Source organism: Nicotiana tabacum, chromosome 22 (assembly GCF_000715075.1).
Source record: "Nicotiana tabacum cultivar K326 chromosome 22, ASM71507v2, whole genome shotgun sequence".
In the NCBI taxonomy this organism is placed as follows: Eukaryota; Viridiplantae; Streptophyta; class Magnoliopsida; order Solanales; family Solanaceae; genus Nicotiana; species Nicotiana tabacum.
In genome coordinates, this window is record NC_134101.1 from 179381755 (window position 1) to 179395034 (window position 13280).

Consider the following 13280-nt stretch of genomic DNA (forward strand, 5'->3'; position numbering starts at 1 on the left):
TTGAAAAAGTGACAAGGGTTTCTTTAGAGCTTGTTTGGATGGTTGTTACCTATGGTACTGTAGGTATTGTTACTTTAAATATCATGTTTATTTTGGTTGTTACTTAAATTTTATTATAGTGTATCGTTAAATATGTCGTTACGTAACGACAAAATGTGCCACTTTATATAACGATCGATTTGGTATGATTGCGTCGTTATTTTGTCTTTTTCTCTCATCTCACCCTTCATTATTATTAAATAATTTTATTTATCATTTACCCTACTTTTTCATATAATAAATTTATCCCGATCATAATTTTTTTTAATAATATTATAAATTTATTCTTCATAATATTGCTGGTGCGTGATATCAAGAAATAATTATAAACGATACTATTTATTCAAATATTATATTTATCAAACGATTCGGTACAATATAACATGATACATTATGAAACTATGGGTAACAATCGCCCAAATAAGGTGTCAGTAACTATTGTGTCGGTTGTTTGTAGATTAAAGCTTTATTTTTGTTTTTGTTATATATAAGCGGAAAAGCCAATGGAAAAATAAAGCTTGTATATTGCGTTAATTACTGCATGGGGGTAATAGTTAAGAGGGAAGACTACGTGAGAGAGAGGCGAATAGTCAACCATTACCGGTGGCGCCGGTCAATGGTTGATGAACCTCTCTTTCATTATTTACTTCGCCTGTCTTGCACCTATTCTTCACCCCCTCGCCCTTCTGATCTTTCTCTCTCTCGCTGTCTCCAACTTTTGCAGTTTTTCTGGGTTTTGTTTTCTGATCAAAAGCTTGGTCAACAACAATGGCAGTACGTTTTCATTTTGAACTTTCCATCTTCTCCGTTTCTGATTTTGGTCAAGTTTTCACTTCATTTGTTTTGTTTTCCCTGTTATATGTGTGTCGGCATGAGTTTTAATATTTACCATGTCCGGCAAATTTGCTTGTTCTGAAAAGTGGTGATGCTCTTTGATTGTTTTAATTGAGCCCCTTTCTAATTTGATGTATGTCATGTACTCACTACTCCTGTTTCCTTCTTCAACCCCAACTCCAGCCTCCTTTCCTAGTCCTATTCTCCTCGCGTCTCACATGTTAATTGTCTAAACAAATTAAATTTATTTTAATATATTTATTATTATCGGAAAACTAGAAATACTTATTTCTAATTCCTTTAGATTCACCCTTACCGTTGTAGTTAGTGAAATGTTAAGTGAGACATTTAATATAGATAAATGATCGATATTTTAGACAAATATACTCTTATTAATTATTACTTAAATAGTATCTTTGTTAAAAGATGTGCAAAAACTTTAAATTATAGATAAAATGGAACAGATGGAGTACTTAGGCGGTTGAGAATAAGTTGAAGTTTAAGCCATAGTAAATCCTGTATTTAATGTGCACTTATGTTGATTGGTATGGTAGGTTATATTTCACGTCCGAGGACTAAGGGAGTAGGCCATGGTTTTAATTTACTTTGTTTAGCAAGGGCCCGTTTGTGCTTTTTGTTTCCTTGTGTGATATCAAATTATTAAATAGATATAGCTCCCAATATTGCTCACGCACATTTGTATTCATTCATCTGTTTGTATTCATTCTATGCAGTATTCTGCTTTTTGGCTGATCTTTCTTGAATGATTTTGACAGTCAAGTTTAGAGGTTCAACTTAGTAAAGTGCCTAGTAAACTAAGTAATCAATTGCTAAATACACTAAAGTCGGATTTAGTCGGAATTGATGCTAAGAGTCATTTATATAATTGGTAGAAATTGAAAGGAGTAAGCTTCCAAACATAAAAGGTCAAAAACAAACAAGCTTTAAGTTTCACCTGATAGAAATAGATTTGCATACACAATCTTCAGCTAGCCTCCAATGAAAATCCATCAATCAAAAATAAAGAAAAGTCCTGGACCTGGAATTAACGTGGCTGTCTTATTTCCAGATCAAGTATTTGAGATTCTTTGTTGTGATATTGAGTCCCTAGTTAGTTTGCTCACCTTTTATCTCTATGGTGAAAATACTAATCTTTCTCCCCATTGCTATTTCTGTTCTAAGTTAAATAACCTGAACGTAGAAATGATGTGGCTATATCTCATACCCAATAGCAGCTTTCTCCTTTCATAAATTTAGTTCATAAATTTAATTCAAGTTGTAGTTCCTTTTATTTTTCTAAGCCCAATGTAAGGTTTTTCCTTTTTTCCTTTGGATGTAGATTTTGCAAAGTTGTATGCTTTTATGTTCCCTTTATTTGTCAGTGCTTCATTTTAATTTGGTCTGCACTTCTTTCGGCATCTTTTGTCCACTGATCTTATTGAGGGTCTTTATTCTAAGGAGTATATCCAGAATTGGCTTCTCAGCAATGTTACCTGTTACTTATAACTATGCATCATATGATGATCATCTGCGCATTTGTTTAGATTTAATGCATGATTTGTTTCAAGAAGTATCTTAGCCTGATCAAATTATTGTATGTGAATTTACATGTTAGCAAGGATCCTTGTGCTATACTTATTTCTTGTCCTCTTCTATGAATTCCAAATCTCAATTGGTGAAACTTTTAAGGAGCTGTAATTTTTTAAAGAGTTGCGTTCGACATTCTTGTCTTTCTGAATAAATAAAAACTGCATCTTGTCACTGTCTGTGATCACTGGCGGAAAATTGCAACCAAACACTTGGTTAATGTTTTCCTTTACTTGTTTCAACAGCGTCCAAACGTTCCAAAGTTTGGCAATTGGGAAAATGATGATAACACGCCCTATACTGTGTATTTTGAAAAAGCAAGGCAAACCCGTGGTACTGGAAAGATCATAAACCCCAATGATCCTGAAGAGAATCCAGATATGTTTCCCAATCTTACTCCCCCACCTCCAGCACCTTCTCGCGCTAGGCCTAAAGCACAAACAGAGGAACCAATTGGGCGCGAGGGAGCAGCGGCTAAGCAAACAAGGGAACACAGACTGAGTAAAGAAGATGGTGATTTTCGGCAGTATGCTAATTCTCTAGCTCGTAACGAGAACAAGGGACGAAGAGCTTCCAATGAGCATCAACGTGGTCGTGGATCAAGTTCTGGTCGAACTGGCAGACAAAGTGCGGGATCCGAACATAGCTTTGATAAATCACCACTGCACCCACATTATCAGGCAAAGGTTAATGCGGGAAGAGGTGTTGCATCTCCTGCTTGGGAAGGAAAGAATAATTCATATGATAGTAGCCATGGTACTCCTGGAAGATCATTTGAAAGTGCTCATGCTACTCCTGGGAGGTCAAAAATTAAGCAAGAAAGTGTATGTTTTCACCCTATTCTTTTTCATCTTGCTATATTAGAGTTTCATATTGCATGACTTGCTTATTCTTTGCTGCAACACCCCCCACCCCCACCTTTTTCATTCCTAGTGTGGCTTAGACTAGTAAAAGGCGTGAGAATACTAGACCATTGCTCAATACTGGATAATCCACGTTCATCGGAAGACTGGGAAATGGGTCGAATAAACTCTCCTAGGGCCGGAAAAATAACAGGTGAAACTTTACTTAGATAGGGCTTTTGTTGCGGAAGCCAAATGTATATAGTGTAAATGAGTCACAACTACTATACCAAAAATTATGGCAGCCACCAAATAATAAATAAGACAATAAAGCAACAATAAAAAGAACACTATAATTTACGAGGTTCAGCCAATTTTGCCTACTTCCTCGGACACAACCAATATTTTATTCCACTCCAAAAATACAAGTGAAATAATACTAAAAGAAAGAAGATACAAATGTTTTAAGAAGATAAGAAAGCAAATGAGAGGTGTATTTCAATCCTAAACATTAGGCCTCCTTTTATAGGTGAAATTTCCATAAACATTTTGCCCACAACCGATGTGGGACTTTGGCAATCAACAACTTTGATTGGTATTTTTTTCTTAGTGATTGGAAAGGAGGGTGCCACAGCTCTACCCAAAGAGCCTTGCTCTGCCATTTATAAAACAGAAAAAGGCTAAGTAGTGAAAGAGCCTTCTCTAATAGCAGCACTATCCTTAGTATAACTCTAGCTTCCGGCCTGTACAAAAGTGGTCTGTCTGTCTGGCATTTTCTCACGTAGAGGACTGCTTATACATCGGCTCTCTCTTGTTGGGTAATTCGCCAAGGCGAAAGCAGCTCTAAAGCCGCACCATAATCTGGACATTGTAGGAAATTTACTTGGTACTTCTATAATGTCAGCTTATAATCTTTTATGTTGTATCCCTTAGATGACACGTAGCCAAATTGATTTAATGACGATGTATGTCTTTTACCTTGTATATATCCCTTGGATAACATATGGCCAGTCAGCTAGAAAATAAATATTCCAACTTGAAGGTTGCATTTCACTTTTAAGGTCAAATTGAATTACTTTTGCTGTTTTAGAGGCATAATGATCCACACAAAAGCATCATCGTTTTTAAGTTTATTTTACTGGTTTCAAGTAGCATAGAAGTTTTATGCAACTATAATTCACAAGCTGTTGAGACTGACTTCAAACAGTCTGGCACGACTTGAATTTGGATCATAGGAGTACTAATTTGTGCTTCCAATTGATATAAATTAACTTAAGTTGGTACTCTTTCTAGCAGCCTGATAGAGGAGCCGCAGTTCCAAGATTCGGGGAGTGGGATGAGAATGATCCTCAATCTGCTGATAACTACACTCACATTTTTAACAAGGTTCGGGAGGAAAGACAATTGGGTACTGGAAATCCATCAGGGACACCAAGTAGAACATCTTACAACCCACAAAGGCAAGAAGAAAAGCAGATGGTAAAACACTTTCCCTCTATTGTCATGATTGATTCGTTTAAGAGGCAGATCTAGGACAGATTCCGTGGGTTCAATCGAACCTATCGTTTTTTACTCAAACTATGTATAGATATGAAAAAAATATATAATTATACTTGTTCTAAATCTACTGACTCTAGATCCTGAATTCACTCTGGTTCTTATCTTCTTGTCTGTATTCTGCAGAAGTGCTGCTGTCCCTGGTAATGAAACGGAGGACCTTGATTATTTTTCTGAAGATGGGAAGCTGCGACGGATGTATAAATAGCTCAACAAATTACTTGAGCAATGTATTAATTCATCTGCTTTGCATGCTTCTTGTGGTGATAATGTGAGATATGTGCAGTTCCTTGTATTGTATTTTCTGCAGATTTCTGCAGTTGTATTGTCTACTTGTAGTTTTAATAGTGTAATTTTATTTGTCTGTAACAAACAGTGCTTGCAGATTCTTTTATGCACCATTGAGTGCTTTCTCTATTTTTTGTGTGTGAAGTTTAGTGTTACAAAGACAGCTCCTCTGCTTAATTATTTGTCTGTAATATATACTGTGCTTGCAGATTCTTTATTCACTAGACAGTATGTGCTTTTCTCTATTTTGTGTGCATGAAGTCTAGTGTTGCTAAGGCAGCGCTTTTTGCCAGGTGCTGAGGTGTTTAAGGAACCTGTCTCTGCTGTCTGTACAACAACAACAACGACCCAGTGTAATCCCACAAGTGGGGTCTGGGGAGGGTAATATGTACGCAGACCTTACCCCTACCCCGAAGGGTAGAGAGGCTGTTTCCAGGAGGCCCTCGGCTCAAAAAAGCAATAGGAGATGATATATTAGTACCATAAAAATGCGTAATAAAAATAACAACAATATAACAACAATATATAAGAGATATGAAATATGAAATACAGGATACGAAATACTAAATACGAAATAGATGGCTGGTATAGTACCACTAGAAGGTAAAGCCCTGCATCAATAGATGACCAATGACATTCCTAGTCTAACTCCTAACTAGATAGTCTCCCTCTATTGTGCTGTAGAAATATTCACACTCTTCCCTAACTTACAACCTTAGTGCTCGACCTCCATAATTCCCTATCAAGGGTCATGTCCTCAGTAATCCTAAGTCGCGCCATGTCCTGTCTGATCACCTCTCCCCAATACTTCTTAGGTCTCCCTCTACCTCCCCGTATGCCCACTACAGCCAGTCGCTCACACCTCCTCACCGGTGCATCAGTGCTCCTCCTCTGAATGTGCCCGAACCATCTGAGTCTTACTTCCCGCATCTTGTCCTCCATGGGGGCCACACCCACCTTCTCTCAAATATCTGCATTTCTAATCTTATCTATCCTTGTATGCCCGCACATCCACCTCAACATCCTCATCTCTGCTACTTTCATCTTCTGGGTGTGTGAGTTCTTTACCGGCCAACATTCAGTTCCATACAACATGGCAGGCCTAACCACTGCTCTATAAAACTTACCTTTTAGTAACGGTGGCACTTTCTTGTCACACAAGACTCCCGACGCTAACCTCCACTTCATCCACCCCACCCCTATACGGTGTGTGACATCCTCGTCAATCTCCCCGATCCCCTGAATAACCGATCCAAGGTACTTGAAACTACCTTTCTTGGGAATGACTTGAGAGTCAAGCCTCACTTCAACTCCCGCTTCCGTTGGCTCAACTCCAAATTTGCACTCGAGGTATTCCGTCTTCGTCCTACTCAACTTGAAACCTTTAGACTAAAGAGCATGTCTCCAAATCTCTAACCTCTCGTTGACGCCGCCTCTCGTCTCGTCAATTAGAATAATGTCATCAGCAAATAGCATGCACCATGGAACCTCCCCTTGAATATGATGAGTCAGTGCATCCATCACCAGGGCAAATAGGAATGGGCTGAGCGCAGACCCTTGGTGCAACCCCGTAATAACTGGAAAGTGTTCAGAGTCGCCTCCTATTGTCCTAACCCGAGTCTTAGCTCCATCATACATGTCTTTAATCACCCTAATATAGTTACTCGGGACCCATTTATCCTCTAAGCAGCTCCATAAGACCTTCCTAGGAACCTTATCGTACGCTTTCTCCAGATCAATAAACACCATGTGGAGATCCTTCTTCTTATCTCTGTACTGTTCCACCATCCTCCTAATAAGGTGGATAGCTTCTGTGGTAGATCGTCCCGGCATGAACCCGAACTGGTTGTCTGAAATAGACACCGTCCTTCGCACTCTCATTTCTACCACTCTCTCCCAAACTTTCATGGTATGACTTAGTAATTTGATGCCCCTATAGTTGTTACAGCTCTGTACATCACCTTTGTTCTTATACAACGGGACCATTGTACTCCACCTCCACTCTTCAGGCATTCTATTAGTCTTGAATATAACACTAAACAATGCAGTAAGCCATTCCAAGCCTGCTCTACTCACACATCTCCACAGTTCAACCGGAATTTCGTCTGGCCCGGTAGCTCTGCCCCTTCTCATCTTACGTATTGCCTCCATGACTTCATCGATCTCAATGTCCCTACAATTACTTACTTCATGGTGACTGTCGGCATTCCTCGATTCCCCAAGTATAATATCCTGATTCCCTTCTTCACTTAGAAGTTTATGAAAGTAGGTCTGCCACCTCCTCTTAATCTGGTCATCTCCCATTAGAACTTTGCCGTCATAATCTTTTATGCACCTCACTTGGTCCAGATCCCGAGTTGTCCTCTCTCTCGCCTTAGCGAGTCGGAATAACTTCTTCTCCCCACCTTTGTTCCTTAGCTCCTCATACAGACGAGCAAAAGCTGTCGTCTTAGCCTCCGTCACTGCCATTTTCGCCTCCTTCCTAGCTACCTTATACCTTTGACTGTTCTCTCTCTTCTCCTCCTCGTCAGTGCTCCCTACTAAACTTAGGTAAGCCACCTTCTTTGCTTCCACTTTACCTTGGACAACTGCATTCCACCACCAATCTCCTTTGTGTCCACCATAGTGGCCCGTAGATATCCCTAACACCTCACTCGCCGCCTTTCTTATACAGTCCGCCGTTGTCGACCACATTGTGTTTGCGTCCCCACTACTTCTCTGCTGTCTGTATATCGTGTAAATTTTGTTATGCTGCTCTCTCACTTATTATGATGTTTTAGAAAAAGATTTTAGTGATATACACTGACAATGCACATAATCTAAACTTTTCTGCGATTACTGCATTTTAGATACAGTACGAACCAAGTTTCTCTCTCTCTCCCTCCTCCTCCTCCCCCAAACCCTAGGTTGGTCTTCTCTTGCAATGCAAATGCTTTTTTTTTTTGGTAACTAACTTTTTTATTAACCAGTGTAAATCTTTACAAAACCATAGCTCAACTAACTCAGTCAACTATCTATATAAAAAATACCTAAAGACAAAGTCTATACATCATAAACTACGAACTATCTACTAAAACTGAAGGCTATACATGATGGTTTGGACTCGTGGTGCTGCTCTGACATGACATATCACTGCTATCTCTCTTGCAACTGCTTCCCAATTTCTACTCTTCTTCTCAAAAATTCTATGGTTTCTCTCCATCCATATGGCATAGAGACATTCCGCATACGCCATCCTGAATATTTGAGCTTGTGGTGATGATCTCCCTTTTGCACTTTTGATGGCCCATTCCAGATGGTGGCTCCAATGTGTATGCTTGTAGCTTTGTTGTTGAAGCCGCTGCATAGTCTTTTCCCAGATTTTCTTGGAATATTCAAATCCTGCTAGCAGGTGATCTCTTGATTCATCTTGTGCTTGACAAAGACGCATTTTAGTTCTTCATTCATTCCCCATCTTATGAGTCTTTCAGTGGTCAACAATTTACCTTGTAATCTCAGCCACATAATTATCTTGCCTTTAGGTCGAGCATCATTCCTATACATGAGACATTTCCAAGGCACTCTGGCATTGTTGGGTAGTAGCTGCTTATATATCAAGCTAGTGATGATTTTCTTTGTTGCTCCATCATTTTGTATTAGCTTTAGATCCTCTTCTAGCTTCCATTATCTTCCTTATGATCCAACAGGCTTGTTGAGGAATGCCTGCATCCTGAATTTGCTGACCTCTTAGGTACATGAGGTCTCAACATATTTTTGTTACAGCAGCTTTATTCCACAATTTGATGTTGATTAGGTTTAATCCTCCCATGGACTTTGGAGAGCATACTCTTTCCCATGCTACCAGTGCTTTCCTTGTAATTGTCTTAGTCCCAGACCAGACAAAGCTCCTACAGTAAGCCTCTATAAGTGACAGTATTTTTGAAGGCATTAGGAATAATTGAGCCCAATATGACTGCACCCCAAATACAACTTATTGTACCAACTGAACCCTGCCTGCATAAGAGAGTTTTTTTGCAGTCCAAGAAGTGATTCTAACTATAATTTTGTCAACAAATGGCTTCCACTGGATAAGGTTCAGTTTCTTTATTATTAGTGGTACACCAAGGTACTTGAAAGGGAGGTTTTCTTGGTTGAGTCCAAGCTTAGCTAAGATTGTTTCTTTCTCCTGTTATTGAACCACTCCAAAATACACACAGCTCTTCCCCATATTAGCTTGAAGACCTGAAGCTGCAGAGAAGTGAAGGAAGCATTATTGCATTGTTGCTACTGATGCTAGGTCACCTCTAGTGAACATAAGTAGATCATCTGCAAAACCGAGATGAGTGATTCCCAGTTTAGCACATCTAGGATGATATTTAAAAGCTTTTACTTCTTTGAGTTTACTAAGGCATCTACTAAGGTACTTCATAGCCATAGCAAAAATAAAAGGAGACATTGGGTCCCATTGCCTAAGACCCCTTGCAGCATTAAAAGGCACGGTTGGTTCCCCATTTATTATAATGGTATAGTTTAGTGTATGCACACATTCCATTATCCATGTAATAAATTGAGATGAGAAACCTAGTTCAAACATGACCTATTCTAGAAAAGGTCATTCAACATAATCATATGCCTTTTGAAGATCAATTTTGATCATACATCTAAGTGATACTTGGTTCCTGGAATAGGACTTCACTAGTTCACGAGCAAGTATGATATAATCAGCAATCTTCCTTCCTGGTATGAAGCCTGCATGTGCTTGACAGATGATATCAGCAATCATTGGTTGCATTCTAGATGTCGATATCTTTGCTATAATCTTATATAGGACAGAACAACATGCTATTGTCCTATATTCCTTTACTGTGGCAGGATGAGCAGCCTTTGGCACTAATGTAATGGAAGTACAATTAACTGCCTTATACATTTTCCCAGTACTGAAGAAGTCCCCAGGTATAGATGGTTATAAGTTATAACTCTTACTTCTTCAAAAAAGCCTGGCAAGTAGTGAAGGGAGACTAAAAATGCAAATGCTTATAATCTTTGTTTAGTGCTCAGGTATTACTTTCTTTATTTACCCGTAAAACGATACAGTTAAATTTGTATGTTTTTTTTAGACAAGTGAACTAATTTGATCCCGAAATAATAAAAAAAATTGAAGAATAATACTATACTTAGCCTCAGAATATAGATAAAATAGCGGACATGATGATTCCGGAAGCAAGACTTCCGGTCACAGCAATGATGAGATCAAAAAGCAAGAAAGTAAACGATAAGCTTTGTATAGAATGTAGTATAAGTTTGCCAGAAAATTCGTCTCCTTTACAATGATAAATGAGCTCTTTATTTATAGTTATGCCTTGGGAAGGAGGTCTTAGGATCGTGCCCTCCTTTAATGTCAATTATTAGGGCCATTGATGAAGGTGTAACGGTGGAAATAAATGCCAAATTTCTTGTAACGGGCCGTCGTTCTTAATACTGCATAATATTCTCTATTAAATGTGAAAATATTGGTTTATGTTTAGTCAATAATGGCATGCCAATTGGAAGAGTTGGTGGATAGAGTTGGTATGGATGCTAGGAGGAAGTTTCCTACTTTGATGTCACCCATGACATCAAGAGGAGGTAGTTTAATGTCACCAATGACATCAAGAGGAGGTCTTTACCTCTATAAATAGATGCACTCCTTCATTTGTAGAAACCATCCCAAAAGTAATACAATACATTGTAGTGAGTAGAGAGTTAAGAGAGAAATTCTCTTAAGTGTAATTGGAAAATCTCCCCCTTCCTTTGTTAATAATAAAAAGGCAACTGTTCTCTGGTGGACGTAGGATTATTTTGATCTGAACCACGTTAAATCTTGTATTCTTTCTTTTATGTTTTTGCTAACAATTAGTATTAGAGCGACATGATTCTTTAACGATCCAAGGAGGAAGAACAAGCAAAGATGAGTTCCATGAAGTTTGAAATTGATAGATTCAGTGGACGCAACAACTTCAATATCTGGAAAATCCAGATGATGGTATTACTGTGGAGGGAAGGTTCAATCCATGCTATTGACGGAAACTATCCTAAGGATATATCATCTCCCGACAAGGAGAAGATTGAAGGGGATGCATTGAGTGCAATCCAACTATCCCTTGCACCTAACGTGCTTTGTGAAGTGAGTACGGGTACCGAAGAGACGGCCAAACAGTTATGGGAAAAGCTAGAAAGGCTATACCAAGACCGATCAGTGACAACAAAAATGTTGTTACAACGACGTCTTCACACATTTAAGACGGGGTCAGGTACTTCGTTAAAAGATCATTTAGATGCATTCAATAAACTTGTCATGGACTTACAGATTGCAGGAATTAAAAGGGAAGAGGAGACACTTGCATGTGCTTTGCTATTTTCATTGACTTCAGGATATCGCGATATTGAGAATTCAATGATGTATAGCAAGGAGCCTATCAAGCTTGAGCAAGTACGGCAGACACTTAACTCTAGTGATGTGCGGAGGCACATTGAAGAAGATAGAGATGACCAGGCAAATGGGCTCTTTGTGAGAGGCCGGACTAGCCAATAGGGAAAGAGCAAATCAAAGCACAGATCAAAGTCTCGTGTGAACAAGAAGAATACCGAGTGTTGGGGTTGTGGCAAGAAAGGGCACTTTGAACGAGATTGCCCAATGTCAAAGTCCAAGGAAAAGGCGAGTGCATCTACGGTTGAACGGGTACATGATTTTGATAATGATTATGTACTAACAACATCGTGTAATAATAATAGTAGTTATGGAAACAAATGGGTGTTAGACTCTGCTTGTACTCTGCATATGACGTTCCGAAAAGACTGGTTTAGCAGCTATGAGAAAAGTGGAGGAACCGTAGTAATGGGCAATAATGCAACTTGTGGAATAGTTGGCATTTGCTCAGTTCGGGTTCGTTGCCATGATGGAGTCATGAGGACTATTACACAAGTCCGTCATGTTCCTAATCTGAAGAAGAATTTGATCTCCATGGGTACTCCGGATGAACAAGGCTACAGGTACATGAGCGAAGCAGGAACTATAAAGGTGACTAAATATTCTTTAGTCATGCTGAAACGCAAGCTAGAGAACGGCCTTTACATATTGGCCGGAAGCACCATTGTTGGCTCTATAAATGCATCTACAGAGCAGTTATCTAATGATGACAAGGCAAGACTATGGCACATGAGACTGGCTCATATGAGCGCATGTGGACTGGATATGTTGAGAAATCGTAACCTTTTGGAAGGTGAGAAGATAAGCACACTTGACTTCTGTGAGCACTGCATTCTAGGGAAGTAGAAGAAGGTCAGCTTCAGCACTGGCAAACACAAGACAAGAGGAGTGCTAGACTACATCCATTCAGATTTATAGGGTCCCTCTAAACTTCTATCGAAGGGCAGAAAGAGGTATCTTCTTACTTTTATTGATAATTTCTCACGAAAGGTTTGGATGCATTTTTTGAAGGCAAAAAGTGATGCTTTTGAAGCATTTAAAGAGTGGAAGATTTTGGTTGAAAATCAAATGGAGCGGAAAATCAAGTATCTTCGCACAGACAATGGCTTGGAGTTTTGCAATGAAGAGTTTAATGAATTCTGCAAGGTTCATGGGATCTCAAAACATAAGACTGTCAGGCATACCCCACAGCAGTTTGGAGTTGTCGAGATAATGAGCATAACTCTTCTTGAAAAGGCTCGGTGTATGCTCCTACAAGCCAAAATGTCCAAAGTATTTTGGGCTGAAGCAGTTCACATTGCCGCTCATATTGTCAATCGATCTCCAGCATCGGGAATTGACTTTAAGACTCTGAATGAGGTATGGTCAGATGAACCCTCTAACTATTCATACTAACGAGTATATGGGTGTCCAGCTTATTATCACGTTAATGAAGGAAAGCTTGAACCAAGGGCTAAGAAGGCCATATTCGTAGGGTATGTGGATGGAGTAAAAGGGTACAAACTTTGGTGTTTGTCTTTACTCAAATTTATAGTTAGTAGAGATGTCACCTTCGATGAATCCTCTATATTTGATCCCCGTAAAGTTTCCGTGGAGTTTTCAAGAAACAAGAACGACGAGTAGGTAGAGCTTCCGGTGGTGCTTGCCAAGGAAAAAGGATCAAGAGACTCAGGTTAAAGATGAGTCAG

The 13280-nt window shown here is 39.1% G+C and overlaps 1 protein-coding gene across 3 annotated transcripts; it reads left to right on the top strand.

Moving 5' to 3' along the window:
• The first annotated feature begins 675 nt into the window (after positions 1-675).
• LOC107786685 (RPM1-interacting protein 4) lies at positions 676-5389 on the top strand. 3 transcript variants are annotated; one of them, XM_016608202.2, is made up of 4 exons: positions 676-813; positions 2706-3284; positions 4596-4781; positions 4986-5389. In XM_016608202.2, exons 1-4 carry the CDS (start codon positions 808-810, stop codon positions 5004-5006), a joined length of 792 nt encoding a protein of 263 aa, XP_016463688.1. In that variant the 5' UTR covers positions 676-807; the 3' UTR covers positions 5007-5389. The 3 variants fall into 3 exon arrangements, with proteins under 3 accessions (XP_016463688.1, XP_016463689.1, XP_075100414.1); XM_016608203.2 differs by having other exon boundaries at positions 4599-4781; XM_075244313.1 differs by lacking the exon at positions 676-813 and adding an exon at positions 1905-2011.
• Positions 5390-13280: the final 7891 nt, after the last annotated feature.